The sequence below is a fragment of the Musca domestica genome, unplaced genomic scaffold (genome assembly GCF_030504385.1).
Source record: "Musca domestica strain aabys unplaced genomic scaffold, Musca_domestica.polishedcontigs.V.1.1 27, whole genome shotgun sequence".
NCBI classification, from domain to species: domain Eukaryota; kingdom Metazoa; phylum Arthropoda; class Insecta; order Diptera; family Muscidae; genus Musca; species Musca domestica.
Window position 1 is genome coordinate 758,740 of NW_026712286.1, and position 27,379 is coordinate 786,118.

General features: G+C 38.5%; 1 protein-coding gene across 1 annotated transcript; it reads right to left on the bottom strand.

Moving 5' to 3' along the window:
- Positions 1-2,793: 2,793 nt before the first annotated feature.
- Positions 2,794-9,012, bottom strand: LOC101890408 (toll-like receptor 6). Its single transcript, XM_005177212.4, has one exon. It carries the CDS (start codon positions 8,029-8,031, stop codon positions 3,358-3,360), a length of 4,674 nt encoding a protein of 1,557 aa, XP_005177269.4. The 5' UTR covers positions 8,032-9,012; the 3' UTR covers positions 2,794-3,357.
- Between the last annotated feature and the right edge of the window lie 18,367 nt (positions 9,013-27,379).

Genomic DNA, 27,379 nt, shown 5'->3' on the forward strand with positions numbered 1-27,379 from the left:
TGAACTAAAAGAAAATGAAATAAAAATTCTATAATTTGAACGGGGATGATGGAGGTGGTGGTGCTGAGGGGAAGGGGGCTAGAAAAGTTCAATATAAAAAATGCTCAGCTTTTCATTTTCTTTATACGACGAGTATAATTCGTTGCATTTGTTGTTGGTTTCTTGGCTTTTGTGGTTTAGTTTTTTTTTTTTTGCATTGCATTGTATTATTATGTAGTCTATAATTTTCTTCAAGTGTGTGTGTGTTTTTTTCTTTATTTATTTTTCTCTTAAATTTTTTTTGTACAACGTATTTTAAGAAGAAAAAACATTCTACCGTGGTTTTGGGGTTTTTTTACAATGTTGTTTGGGTTGGGTTAATCTAAGTTTGTTGGTTTGCTATTTGGCAAAATGGGGACAATGTGGGATCGAGATGAGGTGATGTTTGGTATGGGAAATATGGAAGATTTCGTTGATTATTAAAAAAATGTTAAAAGATTTTTTTAGCTAATTTTTTTTTTACTTTACTTACAGTTAATTTGGAAAAAAAGACAAAATCTATACAGTGATAAAAACGTATATTCAAGTATTTCTAATGATTTCAAAAACAATTCCGCTCTGTATGTTGAGTGCAATGCAAAACTGATACTTCAATTTTTTGTAGGTGTTGAAAAATAATAAAAAAATCAAGTTTTTTAAATTAATTAGAAATTCTCAATTTTCTTGTTGTTAGTGCATATAATTAAAATTGTTTATTAATTAATTATCTGTTTCGTAGAACTGAAACAATTGAAGTGCTTCCCATCCTCCTATGAAAATGTTGCTCATAATTAATACATCAGATCATTTTGAATTGCGTGCGAAACCATGAAAATATATTTATTTAATATTTAAAGCAGGACTTATTACACAATTAATATTCCATTGAATATAGACCTAAGGGCTACTTTTGGAAGGAATGACATGACTGCAACTCACATAAGTGGCACAAAATAGTCTAATGTAGTCTCTTCTTAGTAATTGTAGTCTCTTTTGGAAGTAATTTGATTCAAAAACTATATGAACAGGGAATTGACTTTCTCTAACACTTTTTTTCATGAGCTAAAATCGTACATCTTAAGGGAGTGTTACTCTCAAATGGAGGCTAGATTATCCTAAGTTTTTTCCTGTATTGGAATAAAAGTACATAGTAATACTAGTAGCGATTTTAAGAGAACCCCATAAACATGGCGTACAAATTTGGCCGAGTAAAAAGTTGGAACATTTTCATTTGAAAACTTTACAATTATATTTGTATTTACAATTTTTATTTTTAGTTCAAAATTTTCCGTATAAATTTTATTTGAATTGTTTTTTCTTTAATTGCTAATCTAATGTCTCGATTTACAAAAGGGGATCATTTGAATTACAAGTTTTATAATTCGAATTTTAAATAAATCTACTCGAACAAATTTGGTAAAAGAATGGCAAATGGAATACTGTTAGGCATAAATAATATATCAAAATTAATTTTCGAATTACAAATGAAATAGTCTGAATTATAAGCAGTATATTTCGAATTATAAATGAAGTATTAAAAAAAAAAACACAAGTGACATATTCCGAACTACATCTGGTAAATGAGCTTTTAAATCGATTTTGACACTATACCTCCTAACAAGTTTCACCATTACACAGACACCGAAACACGGCAACTAGGTTTTGATATTCGCTAATTGAAAACTTTGTGGTCTTTTGACTCGGGCCTGAGAGGAAAAATGTGTCATTTTGATTTCTGATATTATTTTCGTTTCATTTACACGGGATGGGACTTGTGGCAGTATTTGTAATATTAATTATGGCTTGTTTATTGTTAATTATAAATTAAATGCGCGTTTAATGTAGTCATTTGGACAGTGTGTTTGTGTGTGTGTGTTGGCTTGTTTGACTATCATGACATGGCTGGCTATTGGCTACTATTTTGAATTTCCCAGCCACGGGTTCAGTTCTGTTCAGTTCTGTTTTTTCGTTTTGTTTTGAAGTCTTTTGCCGGAGGAAATTAAGCGTTTGCAGTTACACTGGCGGAATATTAATTGTTGTTGTCTTTGTTTGATGTATGGGGAGTCAGGTGCGGTTTCAGGGTGGGTGGGGGCTTTGTCGGAATGGGACACGGGATCGTACTTTAATGAGTTAATGTAAAGAAATTAAACATTTTAAAGCATTTTATTTTTAGAATTTCAATTTGTTTTCATTTATTATTCTTATTACTGTTTGTTTTGTTCTTCAAGTTAGTTTTTCTTTCTTCTTTTGGTTGTCGTTTTCATTCATATTTATTTGTATTTTCTTTCTTTTTATTTTTTTTTTCGTTTTCGTTTTTTTGTGTCATATTTTCTATATATGGCTGCTGAGTTTAGTTTGAGTTAACGGAAAGAAGTGGCGCTTACCAGTTAGTTTAGTTTAGGTTTGAATTTCATTGAAATCTTATTTTAGTAAAAACAAATAAATACTGTTTGGAATTAGCCTTAAACATGTCACTTTGTCTGCATGTCTTGCATGTCGGCTGTCAGTGTGTATGTGTCTGTGTGTGTCATCGGTCCGTCAATGTCTATTTACAATGAGTTATTGAATGAATTTCCGCTTTCGATTTCATTTCAAGCCAATTTCGGAGCGACAATCAAAAATGGGGCTCCTTTGAAACCCAAATGAAACCGAATCCAATGGTTGTTTGTGAGTGTGTGTGGGTGCCTGTACGGTACGCTATTTAGTTAATTGTTAATTACGAATGTCTTTTAACCTTATCCGCACAAAAGACAAAAGAAACAGAAACAAAAAAAATTGTATTTACATTTCATTTTATTTTAATTTGTATCGTTTTTATTTTATTTCTTGCTCTCGCTTCACACGTTTCGCTAAATAGAACGAACTAAGTTTATCAGTCTGTTATTTTATCCAATCAAAATTTCAGTATAACTTTTGAGGACATTTTTGTTTTCCTTTAAAATTTGTTGTATATATATTAAAAAAATAATGAATAAACTAAACTAAATTGAATTCAACCAAAAATAATAATAACTTAAACTTAAAAAATTACAAAACAATTATAAACAATAAGTACACAATACAATTAATAAATAATGGGGGTTGGGGAGTGGGATGGGGTGTTTTCATATTTTACAAAAAGTGCTGGGGAATCCTCCTATTCTGGAAATAGAGAGTTGTGCACTTCATAAATTCACTGGTTACATAGTCTGTCTCCTTGGAAAGCTTAAATACTAGAGCAGGGTCATCAACTTCTGCGGCTCTTCCGGCTGGGATGTTGAAATCACGTCAACAAACGGCCGTTTGCTGTTGGCGCTGCTGATGTGGTCGCTGTCGCTGGACTTGTTGGTAATTCTGATGTTACGCCCACAAACTGTTGCTCTCCTCGCCCACTGAGGCTGTGGTGGTGTTGATTTCATTCAGGGAGAGATTCGATTCGTAATGATTTAGGTCGTCATCATCTGGACGACAACTTTCATTGGAACTGTTGCTGCTGGAGTTGTTACTACTGCTGCTGGCTTTGGCTGCACTGCTGCCAACGCCACTGCCACAACGACAATTAGGATTATCCTCTCCTCGTCGACAACTACAGGTTGCTTTTTTGGAATTATAACTGGCGACCGTGCCATTGGCCAGCGGTGGTGGTGGGGGCGTAAAGTTTGAGGAAAAACTGGCCTGCAGTCCGGGCTTGCGTCTACTGCTGGTGCCCTCGCCGCTGCAATCACAGTTATTGGAGGTCTTTTGTAAAGTGGATTGCTTTGAATAATCCACACTGTCGTATGTGGGAGCAGACATCTCCCCCAGACCACCGCCAACGACACCAGCGCCCGAGGCAACACTGAGTCCCCTTGGAATTTGACCATTGCCCATGCTGTAGTACGAGGGCACTGCATACTCGTGTTGTTGCTGGTGGTGCATATGGGCCGTTGACAGGGCTGCTGCTGCAGCTGCTGCTGGTGGTGGTGGCCGCATGTGGTTGTGATGGCGCTGGAATTCAAGGGTTTTGGCGTGCTGCATCTCCTTGCTCTCCTTGTTCGCTTTGTAGCCCAGCTCGTTGAGTGTGTTGAATTTACAATTAGCCGTGGCCGTTGGAATGGGAGCATACCCTCGGACACAGTCATTAATTGTGGCATAGTTGCTGCAATCACTGTACGGCTTGTCGGCCACCATGACACCACTGGCTCGACCATTGGCAGTCGCTTGATATTCATGGGCTGCTGCATAGATGTTTACCGATGAGCGATTGCTTAAACAGTTCGTGGTGGTGCGTTTGCTGCGAACATGGGGCAGGGCCAGGCGCAATTTTTGCCAGAACTTCTTGTCGTCCCACTCGATGCAGGTACTGGTGCGTAGGTAGTGACGCATGTCGATGTCGATGTCACGTTGCGGCAAGTCACCATACAAGATGAACACAATGCGCTTCCTGCGTTTGACGAGCTCGTGCAGGGCACTCTTGTATTCGAATCGCGACCATTCGTTGTACAAAAAGTTTTTGGACAGCACCAACACGAATTGCTTGGCGCTTTCGGCAGCCTCAATCACGGCATCGGTGACATAGGCATTAATATTAATGTCACGGTAATGCAGGCAGGCCCTGTAGCCCATGTCGTTTTCCAGGTTGTGGGCCAGAATTTGATTAACGAAATGCTCGTCCTGCAGACTGTAGGCGAAGTAGACATCGTTGAGGCGCTCCTTGTCGAGTTCTTCGACAAAGCCCGTGTTCTTGTAGCAGATGTTTAGCAGGCAGTTGGTATGGGCCCACATTTTCAGTTCTTGGCGATAGCAGAAGAGGCCCATTATAAGACCAAAGAAGCCAACGAAAGCACAAGTGGCCATCAGCAAAAGGGGGAGGAGGCTTTCAATTTCACTGGCCTGCACATAGGTGGCAACATCTTCGCGCAACGTACACTTGGTACCGTTCTTCTCTCGCAGAACACTTGTGGCATTGTTGTAGACACAGGATACGCGAGAGGCATCGATAATTTTGCCAGAGTTCTGGGCCAAGTAGGTTCGGAAATGCATAAGATAGCTACACTCACAAGACCACTGATTATCGGCCAAGCCGATTTCGGCCAAATAGGGATTCAAAGCCAATTGCCATACCTCGAAGTGCATCAGGCGATTGCCGTCCAAACGCAAGACTTCTAACTTTCTCAAGGCGTGGAAGCTACCATTGCCAATGGTGGCTATGCGATTGTTTTGCAGATACAGCTCCCTCAAATTTTCCAAGTTAGCAAATTCATTTCCCTCCAGCGATGTTATGTGATTATCTTCCAAATGTAGGATAACTAAACGCTTCAGGCCACTGAACGTTGTGTTGTAAATGATCTGGACATTGGAGTTGTTCACATAGAGGACGGCGAGATTTTTGCGACCCAGGAACGAGTGGCTGGCCAACTCGACGAAATTGTTGCCATCGATGTACAATTCGGTGGTGTCCATGGGCACTTTGCGAGGCATGGTCGAGTAACCGGCTCCAGAGCACTCGACAATGTTGGTGGACCAAGTCTGGTCGTGGAAACACGTACAGTTCGTGGGGCACGTCATTTCACAGTCACAGGCATCGAATTCACAACAGTGGCAGACGGCGAAGCAGTGCGTCTTGTAGGTGCACAAGAAGTGCTTGGGCTCAGCTTCGATGAGGGGAATGTAGGCACGTTCGCGGTTGTTCAACAGCTTACAGTAGATCGTCTCCAAGTCCATGATGCGGGGATACTGGCGCGACTTAATGTGATTTATCTTCTGCAGCCAGTCGATGTTGCAGTCGCATGTGAATGGATTGCCGCCAATGTAGAACTCGGGCAGGGAACGGTGTTCGTGCACAGGCAAAATGCGCAGGGATTTGACGTCCAAGGTGCTAATCTGATTGGCGTACAGATCGACGCGTGTGAGGTTGGTCTTGTGCATAAATGTGTCCGGATCCACTGTGGTGATGAGGTTGTCGTTGATGAACAATAGCTCAATGGAGTTGGGTATGGAGGAGGGGGAAATGCGCTGAATCTGATTGAAACTGGCGTCGATGGTCTGTAGACGTATTTGGGAGTCCAAGCCGAAACGATTCGATAGTTCAACCAAACGATTCTTGTGAAGGTCCAGCCATTGAAGCGTGCTAGGCACATGGGCATAGTCGAAGTGTTCAAGGCGGTTGTCGGAGATGTTGAGCCACAACAGGGACGGCATGTTGCTGAAGAGGCCATTGATATCGCTGAGGTCGTTGCCATCGAGGCGTATAGCCTGAATGCTGGAAGTCATTTCGAAGGCACCAGGTTCCACTACGGCAATGCGATTGCGGGCCAAGTTCAGAATCTGTAAACTGGGCAATTCCTTGAACGCATGCATGGTTATGTTCTCCAAATAGTTGCCAATCAATCGCAGACCGTACAAATTGCTCAAGCCCTTGAAGGCATTGTCCTCCAACACAGTTATCATATTTTCGCCCAAGTCGACGGTGCGTAAAAGACGCATGTTGCGCAATGCCAGAGGAACTGTTTTCAATTGGTTGCCATTCAAATTCAAATCTTGCAGGGAGCTGCAATTACGGAACGCCTCCGGATGCACTCCGATAAGATGATTATTGTCTAGCGATAGCAGAGATAAGACGTACAGGCCATTCAGAGCATATGCGTCCAAGTACTTTAGTTTGTTGTGCGACAGGAGCAGGGTGTGCAGATTGTTCATTGGTGCGAATGTCTCGGCGGCAATGTTTTCCAGTTGGTTGTGGCGCAGATTAAGAATTTGAAGTGTGTAGAGGTCGGTAAAGATTTCTGCATCTAATTTGGTCAGCTTGTTGTGCGACAAATTGAGCAACACCAAGCGGATGAGGCCCACAAAGGTACTGCGATCAATCCAGGTTGAGGTAATTTGGTTGTAGGACAAATCCAAGGCTTGTAACTGTTCCAAATTGGAAAAGAGTTTTGGCGACAAGACGCTGATGGAATTATTTTGCAGGTAGACTTCTTGAATGGAAGACGCCTGTTCGGCGAACAGCTCTGAGGGAAGGGCCACAATTTTGTTGGAGCTGAGATTTAGGATTTGCAAATTCTTCAAGCCACTCAATGCCTTGTCGGCAATCATGGAAATTTCATTGTTGTTCACTTGCAGGGCCCGTAGGCGTCTCAGGGTGGCAAATCCATTGGCGGGGAGCAGGACAAAGTGATTGAATGATACATCCAAAACTTCAATTTCTAGGTTGCAGGCTGTGTTCAGCCTTTTGGCATCAGTAGAAGCTGTGGCATCTGGAGCGTATTCCTTGCTTCGGTCGCGGAAGCCCAGCTCATTGACATCTTGCAAGCGATTTTCGCTCATATTGAGCGATATCAGAGCACTCAGCGAACAGAAGATGTATTCGGGCAAGGACCAAATATTGTTGGACGACAGATCAAGGCGTTCCAAATTCTTTACCACGGCAAATGCTTCGGGCTCAATGTCAAAGCTGAGCGATGGCCACAAAGTGTTGTGGGTGCGTACGGTCAAGTTCCTCAGTTGGCTGAGGCCATCCAATACGTTCTTGTTGAACTTGGACAGTTTGCAGTACTTGATGGAGAGTTCCTGCAGGCGCGTAAGGTGGGCGAACGATTGGGGCTCCAGCGAGCTCTTGGCCATGATTTCGTCATTGCACAGGACATGCAGGCCCACGGTGTGCTCCGAGGGAATGACACTGAAGTTGGTGGTGTCGAATTCACTGTTGACGGTGCGTAGATTGCAAGTCAACATAATTTCTGGATGTTCCGGCCCAGCTGCCGGCAAGAAGTGGCAGTCGTCGGGCGTATCGTAACGCATATCCTGGCTATCCATTCGGGTGCCATGCATGACCATGTGCGTCGAGTGCAACTGGGTGTTGGAAACACCAGCCTCACCCATGATGGCATTTGAGTGCTGTTGCAGCTGTTGTTGTGTTGTATGTGTGGATAGTGGTTGCTGTTGCTGCTGTTGTTGTTGCTGTTGTTGTGGCGACTGCTGCTGTTGCATGCTGACATTGCATACGAAGAGGCTGGTCAAAGCCAGAATTGCAATGAGTTTCGCTGAAGAAGCCATTGTATCCGGTCGTTGGTTTGTGTGTGTGTGTGCGTGTAGTTTACCAAATAAAATGATGAAAAATGAAACCAAACAAATAGTTGGCGAAAATGAAAAACCAAAAGTGAAACAAATTGGGAAAGGTGTAGTGAGGTCTATTAATCCTTTTTAATCATTTTGAGTGATGTGTGTTTGTTTTAAGGCCCCTGTGGTCGTTCGGTTGTGGATTCACGTATTGTTGTTGCTGTTGTTCGAGATTAGGCCTGTTGTCGTGGTCGTTGAGTTGCCGAAACAATTTTCACATAACGTTATCGCACCGAATGTGGCAAATTGCGATTCGCAATTTTCATTTGTTTATCTTTGTATTTGTATTTGTATTTCTCTTTATCGTTTCTTTTTTCTCGAAGGATATATTTGGTTGTTGTCACACTAAAACAAAACACACACGCCGGAATTCACGCACTCTCTAATTTGTTGAAAATAGCATTTCTTTTCGTTTCGTTTGGTTTCAATGCCGTGTAGATGTTGTTAAGGATGTTTCTTAACTTTTGTGTTTTCTATTTGTATTTTTGTTGCTGTTTGTATTTTCTTCTTCTCTCTTCACAGTATTCACACTCGCACACGGTTCGGATATTTTCTTTTTCAATTTTTTTTTCTTTTTTCGGTGAAGAATTATAAACACATTTTGTGACTACTTGCCCCCACTGCTGTAGGCTTTTTGTCTAATTAGGAACATTAATCGTTATTGAATTTAATTACAAATTGAATGCGGGATTTCCCACAAGACGGCGACGTTCGACACGTTTCGTTCTTTCTTTTCGTTTTGTTTTTGTCACTAACAAGACGCACCCGTTTCTCTGGTTATGTGTATTTATTTTGGGTTAAATGGATTTTTGTTTATTTTTTCTTTGATTTTCTTCTTCTTGGTTAGTTAGATTTGTATTTTGTATGAGGAATTTGAAGAACGACGAATTGAGGTGTTTGTCGTACAAGTTCTAACTAAAGACTGACTGGCTATGGTCTAACAACAACCCTTATATAGATGTGATACTTTAAGTTGTGGAGAGAACCCATGACATTGTGTTCTGCACAAGCATAGCACAATACCGAAAGAGAGATAGAGAGCGCGAGAGAGCCCAAGTGAAAAGACAAAAGAGAGTGTGTACTACAATGCCATATGTTTGATGTTGTACAATGCTGTGCTGTGTTGGTTCAAAGGATACGAACGGGCGTAAAATAATCATAACAGAGCGTAACAAATTCCAAATGAGAACCAAATGATGAATGTGAGAGAACATGAGAGAGATAGCATTTTCTTGCTCTCGCGGAACTAATGAAATTGCAGTGTAGAGTTTTCCTGCCTTTTGTTTTATGTTTTCTTCAATTTCTGGTGTGATGGACAGACGGACACACAGCATCCTTGTCCAACAGCTGTCGCAACAGATTTTTCTTAGAAGAAAATTCTCACCACAGCAGGATGCCTAAATACAAGACTCATTCAAAAATAACATTATGTTAAGAGATTTCCCTCGGACGATAAGTAACTAAAGACGGGATGGATGAGTTGCAAAATGCTCACTTACACAGATGCAGTGTGTGGTGAACACATACACACAGGCATGTGTGTGCGAGTGCGGCACGGCATGGAAAAGTCAACTAGTGTTGGATGCCTGTTTGGTCCACATTCTTCAACGAACTTCGGTAATCCATCAAACATGATTTTGAATACAAAAGAATGGAGTTAAGTTAATGGGATGCTTGCTACGACGACGACGACGAGAACGACAACGACGGTGTCCTTTTTTAAATCCGCTTTGCATTTTAAGCTGATTATGAACATACGTCATTGTGCGTTGAATAACTTTTTTCTGCTTCCTTTCGCTCTTACAATCCGTGTATGGGGTTTAAGCATTACTATTTACTTCCGTTTGTCTAACTGTCGTCCAAACCTGGACGGCATTGGACTGGCTATTGTCTTTGCCTTTAATACACATTGTCCTTGATTCCTTAAGGATATCACTGTGCTGCTTTTATTCTGCGACAATGTCCTTGTTACAGGAAATCAATAGTTTTGACCATAAATTTATAAACCAAAAATAAGATTATGTTCTTTGTGTGTTTGTCATTTTGTTGCCCTCAAGTTGTGATTAATGTTATTATTTTTATCATGGCGTTGTTGTTGTTCTTCTTCTTCCTTCAGATACCACCATCAGTCGTATGGACTGGAATGCATTGTTGTCTTTGCCATGTGACTGACCATTTATCATCGTACATATGCAACTTGAAGAACTTCTTGGTTGGTCCGGAAGTCAACAATAGAGGTAAGTTTTGTTGTAAGAAAATGTGCCATAGAATTCATTTCAATTCAATTCAATTACTTTTGCAATTCACACTCGGCCTCAGACAGACAGACAGTGGGAGAGAGAGACAGAGAGCTCCTTGGTAGGACACAGAAATGACCTTTGGCTAGCAGAAACATACGGATGTCCAGGGGAGGTAGAAAGGAAGGAAGGAAACATTCCAGGCCACACCGAGATCTGGGAGTCAATGTTTTCATATGTGTGGTGGCATTTTGTTTTTCTTTCCTTTCATTTCTTTTCATTGCTGCAGCATCAATTTCCTGTGGGAATTTTATTTTGACATTTCAATTATGAAGCTGCATTGAGAGAAATAAAGGACATTTAGGATTTGACAATTATGCCAGTCAGTCCGTACTTAATTGTGTGTGGCCACATTGGTTTTCAATTTCATTCTTTGCAAGTCCTTGTCATGTCTTGCAGTCATTGCAACAACTAAACATTGATTTGCACATCCGCACATATGCTGGCCGAGGTTTTCCCACCAAAACAAAATCATGGTCCTTGAATGCGTCGTGAAAAACAATAACATCTTAGCCGCCAGACCTGAGTCACAAAATCGTAGCCACGACAATTTATTGCACGCAGAATGTCCTTGACTTAATGGCTCGCTGGTCGGTTGTTTGGCTTGCGGGCTGTTCGACTCGGCTGTTTGGCTGTGACTTAGCCACAAAACCGAGGTTTCACAAGACTTGCCAATTTTGCCATTACCGCAATCACTGGATTTTCGCCGGTATTCAAAACATAAAAGTTTTTAATTTTCAATTTACGCCCGAAATAGCCTTGAGTAAGGCAGAGATTGCGTTTCGATTGGCAATAAATAAATAGAAGAGGTAGAATGACCCATTTCGTATTTTGTTGCATTAAGGACAAAAAACTGTTGTAGCAAAGTAATGTTTCCAGGAATATTATATAGGTATCTCCAAACTAGTTACACAAAACGGTAACTAAATTATTTACATACATACATAGTATTTTTTTGTATATGCGTATGTATTTGTTACCCAAAAACGTTTACTGGAAACATTTATGTAGTTATTTTTTAAAAATGACCTTTTCTATTGGTCTTAGAGGACTATGGCACAATGGAGTGAGAATCTCTACAGCCGCCTCCCCCATCCAAAAAAGAGATCTCTTAATTTTTAACGGGTGGTCTACATTAACGGTCAATCTAATCCAATTCAACCAAGTCAAGTCAATTCAACCTGCCAACCGCCCCCCTCCAATAGGCAAACCGACCATGAGCCAGTCAGAGTTAATGAACAATTCATGTCAGTTGCTAATTACCTTCAACGAGCATAAAACCTTCTTCTTATTTCGTTTTTATCTTTAATCAGTAAAAAGATATTTTATATCCTCACAAACGCAATCGCACATACTCTCACTCACACACACAGACACAGAGAGCGATGTAGGAATGAATTCAAATAAGATGGAAATCTCCATCACTTGACTCGCTGACTAGCTGACTGACTAACTGAGTGACTGACTGGCTTACTAACTTTATATGTTCGTTTATCGAGTTGTTGTTGTTGTTGTTGTTGCTACGGCTATTATTGTATCGCATGGTAAAGTAATTCTCTTAATATGCCACAAAACGTTATAGACAATAGCTGGGTAATTAACAAAGCTTGCCTTCGGCCCCCTTGCAATCACCCCCGCCCACCTCTAACTTGCCAAGGACTGACATACAGTGTCGTTGCTGATGTCTTTCCGCTCTCCGCTTCTTCCTTCCTCTGCTTGTATTGTCTTTTCTTCTTTGGCAAATAATACAATTAGTTTGTGATGTTCTAGTTTTTGTTGTTGCAAGTCTCTTGATAATGATTTTTTTCATACACATTTGTGTTTTGTGCGCCACTGCCCTACCCCCCTACCCCCCACATATCAATCTAGATAAGAAGATGAGCAAGTTGGTGTGTGCGTGTGTGTGTGTGTTGACCGACCAAACCCAAGTCCGTTAAGGATGTCCAAGTGGAAATGAAAAGGGGAAGCCAGAGTTGAAGTAAATAAAACAAATTCTTATTAAATGATGCAAAAAGGACAATAAAACCTTATTTAGTGGTTTGCTAATTTACTTCATTTCAATCCGCTATTCTCCAAGCGGCGGAGAAGGATTAACACTCATCCCGTCCGTCACTCAGATGAGCGCAACAGTGAAACCGGGGGGAAAATGGCAATGTGTCAATTTCAATGAAGGAATTATCGCAAGGGGAGTTGGTTGGGATAAAATTAAAAGGGGTCTTAGCAGAAAATACTCCTAGGATAATTTTGTAATTGGGTCATATTTATAACTTGTGGTGGCAAATTACTTTGTTGCAAAAACCTATTAAATTATTACAAATATTGCGCATAAAATTTCGGGCATTCAGGCGACGTAATGGGCAGGGGATAACTATCACTTGGTTCTAAGTTTGGGCAAGGAAAATCAATTATAAAGGATATTAAATCGATTTTTGCAACGTAATTGTATTACGCTAGATTTTTTTTGAAAGAAAAAACACGTTTCACAGCAATTGCTTCCTGAATCAATGACGTTTCTGTTCTATGTTTCATTACAATAGGGATTTATTCCCATATGCTTTAATACAAAATTTGTGTTTCAGGACCTGCAAATTCGTGCTAGATAGTAGAAGAAAAATACGGTTATCGTAGTAAAATTTTAAATTTTTTTCAGTTCCTGGAACTCATATTGAACCCAATTTTTAGACAAATCCGTGAAAAAATGTGGGTAAAACCATCAAAATATCGTGTAGTAACGCTATGTGGAGGCTATTCGAAAACGTGGACCTATATAACCAATGTTCTGTCACCGAAGCTGGAACCCATTACAAACAATAAATACCATTTATTGCACAAACCTGTTGAAATCATAAAAATGCCGAATATCGGGATGTACCCTTATATGGGGGCTATACGAAAACGTGGACTTATGCAGACATTTTTCTTGTTCAATGTAAATATTCTCAAACACTCCACGCAGACAAACTGTGTGGAATATTTGATCCTGTTTTACCACTATGTGTTTGATTCCCAGTGCAGAGTCATGTGGACTAATATCTTATAATCCTGAGACGGTGTGTTTTCTTTGAAGACGAATGTTCCTTCAAAAGATCGGACAATATTTTTCAAATATATGATATGTCATAGATTATTATATTATTCTAATAAAATGTTTACATATATTATTAGAATAATACAATGCCACTCTCTGTTCCGACTCCGTATGTTATGTGTACTCTTCCAATTTAATTTTTTGTGGGCCACGAAATGCTCCATTGCCAAAACAGAGATGACTCGATAAAAGCTGTCTGATTATCAGTGTGAATTGTTATGGTTAACTAACCATTTGTTCCCATTAACCTACACAGGATTTCCCACATCAGTGAACAATTCATAGAGCCTGTTAAAAATCCACATCAACACGACTGATGGAAAAAAGAACGTTATACCTCACTACATACACACCCATTCATCCATCCAAATATAACAAAATCCGCCGTGACGTTGATTTCGATGACGATGATGATGGAGATGGTGATTTTGACAAAACAGACAATAGCCTCATTTGAAGCAGGGCGCAAACAGCAAATAATGCAAAGCAAAAAGTCAAACATCTTACATCATTATGACGAAGTAACAAGTGATGGCGGAAATTACCCAAGACCAGAAAAGGGAAATCAGGGCCATTCATTTTTAAGGAAAACTAGACTTGACAAAAGAAAATCCCATGATAACTGCACCAGCACAATGTAATTATGCAGCACTTTCCTTCTCAGGATCAAAATCATCATCATTACCATCAGCAGCGGCAGCGTCAACGGCAACGTCATTGGCAATACCCGCCAGCACAACTATCATCAACAACAACTGTCATCATTTTCATTAACCTAGAACTAGTTATCCCCCATGTAGCAACAACACACACACACACCCATGCTCACACGGATACATACAATTGAACTGTACTTCCGCTTCAATGCCACCAAAACGAATCATAACTAGAGAAGCAAAAAACAAAAAATTAAACATGAAAAGGAATTGTAAAAATCGAAGAAGGATGTGAAGAAACCCGACCCAGACCCAGCCGAACATTTACTTAAACATTAATCATAATCATAAAGAACTCGGGGAAATTGGAAGGAAGCAAACCTCCATGGCTAAACAGGACATCTGTGATGGTATGTTTGACAGACTGTGACTGGATGAGGAGATATGTTATGGTAGCACAGTTGTAGTTGTTCGATGGGTCCATGTGATGGAGTTGTACTTAACATCAGTCTGAAATGAAAATAATAATCAGAGAAAAAAGTATTTGTAGAGATAATTATTAGTTTTTGTATGCAATGGGTGGAACACAGGACGAAGAAGACGGGGAAGACAGACGGTCAAAATGTTTGAGTAATTCCAAATGAAAATGAAATTAACAGCATCATTAGTCACCGCCACCATGATGTGTTCCGTTTGCCTTCGTCAAAGGAGTCAGTTGTTACAACGAACTATGGCGGTAGTTAACGACAGGGCATATTAATGCAATATTTGGGAGATTACGAAATTATATTCAAACTCAAACATACAATTATATTGTACCAAAATATAAAATTTAAATTTCAGAATTATCCTGGATTTTATTTTAAGGAAACAAATGCTGTATTTTATCATTCACAACCTAAGAATATACAAATTAAATAATTTTGGCCGGAACCTGATATTTCGATTCATATTTTACTAGAATGAAGTGCATCTGACCTGAAAAATCACTTATGGGGGAAAAATAATATATATTGTTATTTGGAAATTTTTTAGATTAGACTCCTTTATTCATTTTTTACTTTAAAGGAGATGCCTCGAATTATTATTTAAATTTAAAGTCTTCATTGGTACTACAGTGAAATATTTAAAAAATCTGTTATTTTTTTAGTTATATGCCCGGTTGTATTTCAGCAAATTTGGGGCATGTACGGTAATGCTACCTTCGCTTCCGATTCCAAAGAATTCTAGTTTGAATTTTTGCCCTTCACTCGAATTGTGACTAGAATCGAAAATTCGAAAAAAATTACTCGAAATGCAATGTTAAATTCATTCACCTGTGTAAAATCGGGAAATAATCAGAAAACGTTCATGTGATTTGTGCTGCACATTTGTATGTCTTGGCTTTAGACGGTTTTTGTCTGTTGAATGACATATTTATAAGCTGTCGAAGGAAAGTTATGAAGTTAAGGAATCCTAATTTAACTCGACTTAGGGTGAAAATTTTTTTCGTATTCACTTCCGATTTGCTTAGTTTTTTTTAGGTATTGGATTTCATTGAAAATTCTCAATTCTTGGATTATTATGCATATTCAGATGAATACGCTTGAAACATCAAATAAACCTAGGCGCGTATATAAAATATGAAACATTCCAGTTTAGCCTCATATAAACGTATAACAGACATTTGGCTCCTCCAAACAGAGCGCAGATGTTCAAAATTCTAAAACGAAATCGAATGTGTGAGCATAGAAATTCAATTAGCACCTCGTTTCTGTGTCAATCGATAGTTAACGTTTCTAATTTAAAAACGACATGTCCTGGATATTGTCTATGTCCTCCCTCCCCCCTTGACTCAGTGCGAAATCTGCCAGTGGTTGCTGTTGCTCATTGTGCTGACAATGAATGTAAATATTTTAATTATAATTAAAATTGAAATGACAATCATATTGGCGTGGTAAATTAAGCGTAACTTATGCCTAAAACAGCATACCATGAAATTGACAATTTTTCGAAAAATGCGATCAACCTGAACTAGCCTGGGCTGCTGCTGTTGGTTAGTTGGTTGTCAGTCAGTCAGTCAGTTTGTCCGTCCAGAAACATGTCATTCGATTGCAATGCCTTCTCCATTGAAATGGTAAATTCATTTCGTCCTTTTGACACATTACTGTCAATCACAGCAGGCATGGAGGCGAGCGCGAAATCACATTATTTACATTTCGGCTTTATCTAAATCCCAGTGGCTTCCATGCGGAGTGGCCGCATTGTAAGTCGCTTAGCTACGGGCTGGCAGAGCAACACCTCATCTAAAATAAACTTTGGGTGTGAAACGACTGCTGCTGTGCCAAACAGCGGAGGCGTTGTGCCTCAATCGACGATAAATCGCCGGTAATGTCAGTTAAACGGTCAGCCCTCTGTCAGACATACGAATCGTATTGACGTTTAACTGCGCTCAAATTCAACAGGACATTTTGGAAAACACGCTGCACAGCGGTATTAAGTTTTTGCAACTCTGCCTGGGAAGTTGCTACATTCCTTCAATACAATCTCTGCAAGACATTTCGAGTGTGTCACCAATACCTTTGGGTTTGCATTGAGCTAGGTTAGGTAGCCCGGCAGGGAGACACGGTTTTGAATTACTGTCGTCATTGTTTTGGTACTGCAACAATCAAAAGGAGTTTTTAAATTGTTTTGTATTTCATGTGGCACTCTTTTCAACAACAACAACAATGAGAGCCGCAATGAAAATTGAGCAGACAGAGAGGCAGAGTGCCAGATATTCACCACCACCAAAGATATTCACCTCACAGTCAAAGTGTAGAGAAAGTGTAGAGTTTTCTCTCAAATTTGAGAGAAATTTAAAACGGCCAAACAGAGAGCGAGAGAGAGGTTTGGGAGAGTGTAAACAAGGAGAGAGATTTGCGAGAAAGGACTTCTCTCAGAGTATTATTGTCTTATATTGACTTAATTAATTTATGAGGTTAACGAAACACATCAAAGCTATTTGATTATCAAAGTGGTTGGCAGGGCCTGCAAATTTGGAAATCTTGAAGCTGTGGCAGATGTTTATTTGGCCAAGTCACAAAATAACTCCCACCAACTACGAACAGAGATATTTTTAATGGCAAATAACAATTTATCTGTTTGTTTCAGTTTTTAAGTATTTACAATTTTCTATTTTCGCCTCTCCCACTCTCTTCCTCCACCTCTCTCTCGTTCTCTTCTTGGTTTGTATTTATGATGTTCGAATGATTTCCCTGTGCAGGACAACAACGTTTGGAAAATGTTACAGGAAATGTTGCAAATATTTGGCGTATTCTTCTCCAGTATGATGGTATGCCTAAAAGAGTACAGATGTTAACCAATCATATGTTCCTTGCAACTCCTACGGCACCGATACTGCCACCAGTATCAGCAGCAGCGGCAGCGTCATCATTCTCGTGGACGGCATACAACATTCATAGTTTCTTTCAGTGAATTTTCCACAGGGAATTTCGAATATTTGCCTTTGTTTTGTTTCTTCGTCACAATGTTGCTCTGGCTGTTCCGGTTTGTTTCCCTTCGCTGGTTGAATAAAGAATATGGGTTGTGTAAGTTGGATATTTTGGTTTAAGTGAAGTTGTGGACATACTTCAAAAAGAATTGGAGAATGAAATTGGAGCAACTTTAAAAGTTCTTTGTTGTATCGAAGAAGATGATGATGATGATGAGACTGGTGTGGACTTCAACGAAAAATAGTTTTTGGCATATTTTGAGTTTTAAAGTGTTAAATGAAGAGGAATATTTCGCATAAAAAAGACTAGGAAGTGTTTCAAATAGTTTTCTATATGTTAAATAGGGCTGGGGCGGTTTTTGTGTATCCAAAAAACATTCCGATCTTATAAGTAGAACGGGATTAGTTTCAAAGAAACTATTCTAATATTTTAATTTGGTTTGATCTAGAATGCAACTAATCTGATTTAAACATTGAAATGTTGTACTTATCGACTATAAACAGTTCAAACTCATAAACTCTAGACTACCTACAAAGAAAAGAATGGATCTTTACAAGTAAGATAAGATGATTTTTTAAATAAAACTTGATTCCAGCTAAATATATTCAATTATCAAAATGCGTTTTCCATGTCGACTTAGGCCCTGTGAATTTATATTTTAATTTTCGCAGATATGCGATTTACGTAAATATTAAAATATAAATTCACACCTCAGATACTTTCAAGTAGAACTTGAGAACATAAAACGCAATTGTTTTCCGAATTTATCTTTACGAGTAAAACCCCTCCAGTACCATCATTACCTTGCCATTAAATTGTTTATTTGTTGTGCTGTCACGAATAATGACGGTTTTTCCTTTATCTATAATTTTGTTATTGCTGATTACTCTAATGCGATAATATCATCAAATTTAATACAATTTGATCAAGGTTTTCGTCATGCTTCGCAAGTAAAGCACCACCTTCGACTCAGAATTGTTTTTAGAACATTACCTAGCTACGCCGTTTCAGACTGCTTTCCATTCGCTTTCAACGCGCGTTGATTGACAAATTTACACACATGTTCAGATAATACCTTTAAGATATTTTCCATGTAAATATTGATTTTGTATTTTTATTCTTTTTTTGCCAAATTTGTTCGCAACTTTAAGACGAAGCAAAAGCTTTTAAATAAAGCTGGATGGCTGGCATGAACAACGGCAACGGTGGCTGTTATCGTTAAGGGCGCCAAAATGGCTTCCAAGTTTCATCTAAATGCATTAATTCTTTATAATTTGGTGTTTGCTTTCCCAACAAGGGGAGCCGGCTCCTTGCTCGGTCTTGAATTTTCGTTGGAGGGGGCTGAGTATCCCCAGCGTGAATTAAAGAAACACAAATTCTGGTAATACAATTTCCAGCTCCAGCTGTTCTGTTTTCTTCATTGATTTTCCACTGCTCCACTTGTCTAGAAATGGAGCAAAAAAGAAACCTCACCGTACAGAGAATTTTTAATGCGGCTACATTAAGATATCCTCGTTGTTGTTGTTGCTGGTGATGTTGTCTTTTGCTGTCGCAATGAAATATATCACAAGATGTTCATATGTATGCGTACGCGTATGACGTCGTCTGCCAGCTGACAGCTTTGATGATGGTTATGTTGATGCTGCTGCTACTGTTCCAGTTCCTTCGTGGCGAGGAGCTCAGAGTGTGAGGTGGATTCCGGCTTAATGATGGCGATGATGAAAATTCATAAGAGTTTATTATGGCTTTCTTGGGCGTTTGTCCCCATAGCTAGATCGTGTGTATGTGTGTGTATGTCTGTCGGTGCGTGCAAATCCAGGGTAGCGGGTAGCGGTGGTTGTATGTTTGTGTCAAAAAATATGAAATCACGTTATGGGTGTTAATGTTTGAGGTTATTATATTTGTGTTGATGTTTTCTTTTTTAACAGAATTTCATTCATTTTTCGTTTTAGTCGTCTCGCAAAACCAGCAAAAACCAAAACAACAACAACAACAATATTAAGAAGCATGTCAAGGAAGTTGTAATGTATTCTTCTTTTCTTGTTTCACTCTAAAAGCTTTTTTCCATCACCTACCCCACCCAGAGCGTTTTACAAAGAGTGCCAAAGGACAGACAAAGCAAAAAATATGATAAAAGTATCAGCCAGTGAAACCAACAACAACAACAACACCAACAGCGCCAAAGAGCACATTACTTTTAATGGCAATAAAGTTAGAATTTGTTTAGGTGCAAAAGAACATCTCCGAAATGGTCCTTGCAAATTGCGCTGTAGATGAAAATTGAGCTAAAAAGCATTCCCTTCGTTTGTTTCTCCATAAAAATGTTTATGAATATTTTAAGAGATGGCATTTAAATGCATTTGGTTCAGTGGACATTCGAGTTTTTTGTTTAATAAATAAAAGGGAATTGTTACATAAAATATGCCTACTATATTTTATTAAATATGCGGGAGATATCTTTCCCTGTGATATCTTTCCCTATGTTATTTTCAGTCAGTTGGAGTTGAGAAATTTTGCCAGAGTCGGAGTTGTGGAATAAAGTGGGCTTAAGTCGGAGTCTAATCAAAAATGGTTCGTAGCCCTATTTCTAGTTGGCATCTTTACGAGAATGGGACGACCTTTTTAATAAATAAAAAATACTCAGCAAAATTTAGATCCAATTTCCTTGTGGCGCAGAAGAGGCTTTGTTCTCTTCTTGAGAGGTCTTGGTCATATTGCATTCAAAATTCCATCTTCAGTCTCATTGAAACATATTTGGCGGATCATACCGTATGTTCTTCAATCGTTTCATTGAGTATTCGATGTTTTAGTCAGACTCCTCAATTCGTTGACGCTTCCTAGCTATTTATATACTGATGCCCAAGAACCCAGAATTGAAGATTTTTTATTTATAGAGCTTTTTTCATTCCAGAACAATGCTTCCCGAACTTCTGGCGGGTATAATATATTATTAATAAATCAGCCATCATTAATTTCCCTCTATCAGAACAATTAAATTTTCTTAATTTTTTCATTCCTTTACTATCCCTAATTCTTAGATTTGACACTGCGCTCAGACCAACTTCATTGGGTTAAATTACCCTCATATTTTGTGTTCAAATTGGTGGCATTATTTTTTTTTTCATCATTTTTGTTGGTGTTGAAAATTGTTTATTTAAATTCATTTATATTAAAATAACCATTAAGTTTTACGTCTGTACATGCACTCGCACATACGCGTGTCTGTATATCAGTTTATGCGCATAAGTAATGCTTATTTAGATTTGGCATTATGTTTTTGGTATTTAATGTATTCTAATTAAATGAGGACTCGCCAGGATGATGTGGGTGTCGGTGTGTCGGTTTGCACCGGTTACAACACACATACCCACTGCAACCCGTTATGTTGACACACTTGTTGTTTCGTGTAGTTGTGTGGGTGTGTGTGTGTGAGTGCAACGTGTAACTCAACTCAACCAGCATCTCTGGTCATTTTTATGTTACGTTTGAAAGGTATGGCCACCAACAACAAACTCTGTACAGCTGCGTGAACATGGCTCCTGATCTGCTGGCAAACACCGTTGCCGTTGTTGTTGCTGCTGTGGGTATTCATGGTTTCCCAGTCGCTCGCTCTCACCCTCCGATGTTCATACACAATTGCAACAATTTAAAATATTTAATTTCATAAAACATAATTGCACTTGCAATGGGCCAGCAGAATGAATGGTCGGTTCGTTTGGATGACTTACCCCCTTTTCATGTCTGGGCTAACCAACGAACTCTGCCGGTGAATGCTGCAGCGCAACAGAGCCGGCAAGCGGAAAAACTGACATTTACATATGCACTCTGTTGAGGTTTACACTTGTAGCAATTTTAAGTATTCACCTTTATTTTCCCACACCTACGAGAACTCTTCCACACACGCACACACATCCACACACAAATGTATGCAAACCCATGTGAATGAATGTGTTTTGGTGAGAGTATCTCCCTATGTACCCACGTTGCAGATCCGTAAAGTCCCTTGAGTGTTGAAACCATTCACAACGAACGGACGACAACATCACAACTACGGTGTCTGCTTTAATTCGTACGAAAGCATTCCATTTATTATAATTGCTTCTTCATGAGCAGCTCGTAGGAGTGCCAAACATTGGTGAAACTCTTGTTTCACATATCCCCCTCCCTGGCAGTGTCTTTGAGTAAAAAATGTATAAAATTTTACATACTCAAACTGTTGTACTACACTCCAACCCGCCAACACTTAACTTAGCTCATATACCTTTACAAAATACGACTTTGTTGGGTGAATAGTTCCAGGAGTGGCCCCAATGGTTTACATTTTAAGGAATGTTGTCCGGGTGTTATGCCCCAAGAAGAGGAGCCCACAATTCATTGGAGGTTATTTCCTTTATTTCCCGCCGTTGGAAAGGTGGCAACTGACAAATTTATCACTGACACACATTTGCGTGGCAACAGCAACAGCACTGCTTAATATCCTTCCTAAATACGGGGCAACAGGTCTAATGTGAAGCCAATGTTTCACTTTGTGGAATATTTCATATTTTGCCAGAGATTTATGTCCGTCTGCATGCTCTTTTCGTTTTACATTCTTTGGGCATGTTATCTTTTAGATTTTATTACTTCGCATATTTTATAAAAATTATTTTATTAGACTATACACGAGAGGCATGGGGCAGGGAGGGGCAGAGCAGGACTGGGGCCCTCCAGCTAAGGCAATAAACACTCTTCGGCGGAGGTGTGTGTTCGCCACATGATGTATGCACAATTTTCACTTACGATATTAATGTAAGTGCTAATAGGTGTCTTTGTGGCATCCTCAGATGGATTCAAGAGGTATTTTTCAAATTTCAGTAATTTATGTTTGAACTCCCCCCCTCACACCCTATACAATTTTACATTTATTTAAGGTATTTTTGCATGAATTCATGTGTTATGATTTAAACATATTGAGGTTGGTCTAACATGTTGCAGCGTTCATGTTTGGATGCTTGTGATATTTGTCTTCTATATAACAAGAAGGTCTGTGAAACTGGAATAATTTCATTGTACAAGAGTCTTAGTTTAATCTGATTCATTGTAAAAATATGTTGTTCTAGATTTTTCCTTGCAATTTTTAAAGTTGTATCATTGTCCAACATATTACTATTCTTGGGTGTTTAACTAGGTTTGAAGAGAAAGGAAGATATGAAAAAAGAACTATACACTGTCATAGATTGTTAAGTATCGACTTCCTTGAAAATCGAATCTAAAAAATACGAACAAAATTCTTTCCAAGTCCATAGATTCTGAGCAAACTTTCTCAGTAGTCATGTCAAAAGACCTACTCTATAAGAAGTAAAAACCCAGCCACTATCAGATATAATTTTGGCGACTGGAGGAAATTTTCGTATAAAGAGACTGCTTGTAACCCATTGTCAAACATTTTTCTCTTTTATAGGAATATATTTTCTTCTCTCCCCCTCTCCTAATCTCCCGAAGTATAGATTTTATTAGAAGAACTATGGTATTTAATAAGATAACATTTTGGTCTGAACTAATAAGAAATTCTAGTCCTATAGGTGGATCTTCTGGTATATTTTGGACTCAATTTATCAATGTATTCTGAATTCTTAGTTAATGTTAATTTATTATTTAATTCGTAAAAATATTAGTCGTTTTATGAAAAATCTCCAGGTTCTTTACAGACGAACCTAATGTCTTCTTGAAAAATTATGGGTCCCCGTAAGAAAAAAATGCGATATCGTAGCGTATCCTTATACGCTATATTAAGAGAAATCTTGTTGTATTCTATTAAATATATCTTGGGCTTCTATATAAAAGACATCCCTTCAAATACAGAATTTATTTCGTTAAATATTCTGATTGTCTACTAATCTACTAGTACTGCACATTAAATTTCACGATTTGCTTTCCCCTAAGTCACTGTGGCCTAATGTCGGTATTGTTTCATAATTCAGGTTTTTATTTTTCAAGACCCTATGTAAAATATGTATGTGTGTAACATTGTCCGCTCTCTGCCAAGTGTCGTGTTAATACAATAACAATTACACCTAGCTACGACATACATTCTAATGTGTATTTGTTTGTTTATACGTATGTGTGGCATGTAGATACATATGTATGTACTTGTACACAATATGCATAAATTCATAAATTTGCAAATAAAAGAAAACCCAAAAAAAAAGAAAAATAAAAACCAAATCTAAACACAAGTCCAAATTTGAATATGGAACCAACAACAACAACAACAACTGTTGTCAGATTGAATAAATTTTAATTGTTTTAAATGTGGGTTAAATTATTTACATACATCCGTACATGCATATTTGCCAGCTTGTACACTAAGAAATACAGAAAAAAACAGAACTTTGTTTTTTGACCCTAATCTCTTTGAAAGGGATAACAATCCGGCTTACTTTGTGGCCTCATTGGCTAGGCAGGAATTTGAATTTCTTGTTCTTTGTTTGGGAGGTTTTTCGTTTTTAAGATGCTACACTTGCTACGAAGGAGTCATCTGGGTATTTATGACATAATTGTTAAATGATATTTTAATTGGTACTGACAGATATGTCAAATGCAAATATAATTGTCGAAGGCATGTTCATGCATTGGCATGCATAAATGTTTCATCATCGAATTATTAAACCAAATGTTGTCAAAGAACAAAATTGCAGATATGTACGTAGGAATTAGGTGTGCTTTCATAAAGACAAGCAGGAGTGTAAGGGAATCTGTTTCTCTCCCTTTTCCAATCTAGTTAATCTAGTAAAATGTAAAGAAATAAAATACTTAGTCCTAATCACCTGACTTGTGATTATCCTTTCCGTACTTCTTAGGAAAAAGTGAACTTTTTATTGCAGTACTTATGCATGTGAAATTGTGTTAATCCAAATTATGAAGTCTTCATCTCAGTTACTTATGACACAAATGCCACTTAGCCACTTTGCAAGTAAATTAGTTGTCAGTCAGTTAGTCAGTCGCTAAGAATCTGCAACATTCTCCATCCAATTATTCGCACGCCTCGCTTTGATATTTTTGTTACACTTTGGCACCTTGAATTACAACTGGGACATGTAGAGGTGTTGTCATATTTTCTTTTTCTGCTTCATAGAAGGCATTTTATGTGTGTTCGTGTTTTTTTTTTTTTGTACTTCCCAACCACTTGTCCTTCTACCTTGGAGACTTGTAAATATTCCCAGATTCATATGCAATGGGCCTGGGTGTTTGGTTAGTGGGCTGGTCTGGATAGGATTGGATTGCCAAAGCAAATACTTATTACTTGCCTAACGGCAAAGGGCGTTATGTTGACAATTCATGGCTTAGTGTCATGTTTTGCATTTAAATTCAAATCCATTGAAAAAAATAAACCAATGCTTTTCCTTTCGGCTGTTATGCCAAAAGAAGCATACATTTGTATTTATTGGAATTCCAGTGAGCTGGCCTCCAGAGCGAACATATGCCAGGATTTCTGAACAAGATGCTTAGCTGCTAAGTATCCTACCTTCTCTGGCACCCCGTGTGTGAGAGAGAGCGCATCGTGTAAATCAATGGTTCTGAGTGACGTTAAGTCCCTAGTTTAGAAACAGCAGCGGCAGCAGCATAAACAAACATTAAAGATGCAATGTTATGCCAGATACAAGTCTGTGTTTTTTCCACTTTCAAGCACTTCCAACTGAGATTTCTGAAAAGGAGTGTGTCAAACGACAAAAAAGTGTCTATCGAATGTTTTCTTCTTGTTATCGCCCGAAAAAAAACATTCTTGCATCAGTTGCAGTCCACACAAACGCCATGCCATGCCACGCCATCATCATCACCATCTTCGTCTTTATGGCAATTCACACTAGTTTAAGGATATTCTCCATTTGGAGGACACTTTGAAACGTGTCGTAGACAACATCACCTTTAATGGGGTCTATGTTCTTCTGTGTGTGTGTGTGTGTGTGAGGGAGAGTGTGTTTTCTAGCTCGTGTGTGTTTACGTTTTTAGACATTTCATAGATTTTATTGGATTTTTAGTATGTTATCCTCCAGACTAGTTTTGTGTGTATGTTCGTGTTTATGTATGTATTTGTGCATGGTTAGTATGCGGGTGATGGTGTGCGGCGGATGTCTCGTTTTCCTTATGGCATTGTTGTTGTTGTTGTTGTCGTTTGCTGTTCAGTGACATTTGTTTGACAATAACACAACCAAATTTTTTGAAAAAGGTATTTGCCAGGACTTGTCGAAGAGTTTTTGGGATGTCTGGATGTGACTATTAAATGCTAGTAGATTTGATTACAACATTTATATTTTGTTTTCTGTTTGATTCGGGTATTGGTGTTGAATATCAGGCGGGCTATCTTTTGGATGGCCCGTGGTAATGGTCCGACACACAAATGGTTGCCTTGGTGTTTGTACTTTTAAAGAGGGTTCATATGGCCATAAAAGGTTGTGCTCTACAGGCTGCTTTAACTTGGCCAAGGGACACGTTGAAAAAGTGAAAGTCCAGGTGTTGTGTCGCGGGGGCATCGGTGAAATTGGCCTTGTGACATGTTATGCGGCAATGGCAGTTTGGATAATATTGTCACTTCTTTTGTCACTTTACACCTTTTTTGCTGGGGCTATTTTGTTTTCGATGCACAAAAGGCGAGACGAATACTCAACTGATTGATTTGATTAAAAGGTTCCATTTTATTAGGTTTGTCACTGTGAAGTAATGATTAGAAATTGACAGATATATTAAGGGAGTGCCAGTTATCGCCAAATGGACATCTCAATTCTCAGCATTTCCACAGAAAAGATGAAAAAGGAAATATTTACCAGCAGTTAGCTGAGTAGGAAGTTTATAAGGCATGCGTGACACACACAGTCATGGTACCAATGGAGAATACACAATCAAAATTGTGGCAATTGGCTGGAAAATAGTTGTGCCTGACCACCTTCGAAATGTTTTATATTAATGTAAATTGCTTGTTATTTGATTTTCTTGGGAAAATATTTCAGTTCTTCATAAATCTGTTAATATTAAAAAATGTCTTGTTTTAAAAAATTCGTAAATTTTATTATTTATTTGTTTTGGTTTTATGAATAAATGGTTGGGCATGTTTTATGACGACAACCTGAGTTGAATTAATTACAAGGCCCATTACATTACTCATTCTACGACTTCAATTCCATTGAAACTATGAGTAATTTTCAGTTGTGAATCCGAGTTTAACGATGAAGTATTCGAAAGGAAGAGAGAATGAACAAAAGAACACCATTCTCAAGAAATATGGAAGGGTGCTGCTCGAAGCGAAGACATCATATTCGTTGTTTGAATATTTTATTAATTTTGGATTTCAAAGAAATTTGAAATATTCTTGATCTGATTGATTGGCGTTAGTTTAAATTTAACTGCTGAGTTGGAGTGTGAATTTTGTGTGTGTGAATTTTGTTTTACTTAGTACCGTACCCTCTTTATACGAAAGAGAAAGAGAGAGACAATTGCAAAATATTTTAAAACCATTTAATGTTACTTGGATTTAGTTTTCCTTTTAAAATGTCCTTTTTTTCAAATATTTTCGTAAATAAATAATGCCTTTGGTATTTTGGAGGTTTCCTTAAAAAGTCAAATCCTTTTCATTCATTTTCATCTTCAGACTTCTCGTTAAGCAGATATTTACTGAGAAATCAAGAGGCTATCTTTTCTTAAAACAGCCAGACAATAGAGCGGTTCAAATGGACATATGTTTAATAAGTTCGCTTCACTTGCCCCTTGGCATGGAAAGGTAACAGTGGCTCAACAGTA

Coding starts and splice junctions, on each gene's coding strand:
- LOC101890408 (XM_005177212.4), bottom strand. CDS start 8,031: ATGGCTTCTTCAGCGAAACTCATTGCAATTCTGGCTTTGACCAGCCTC.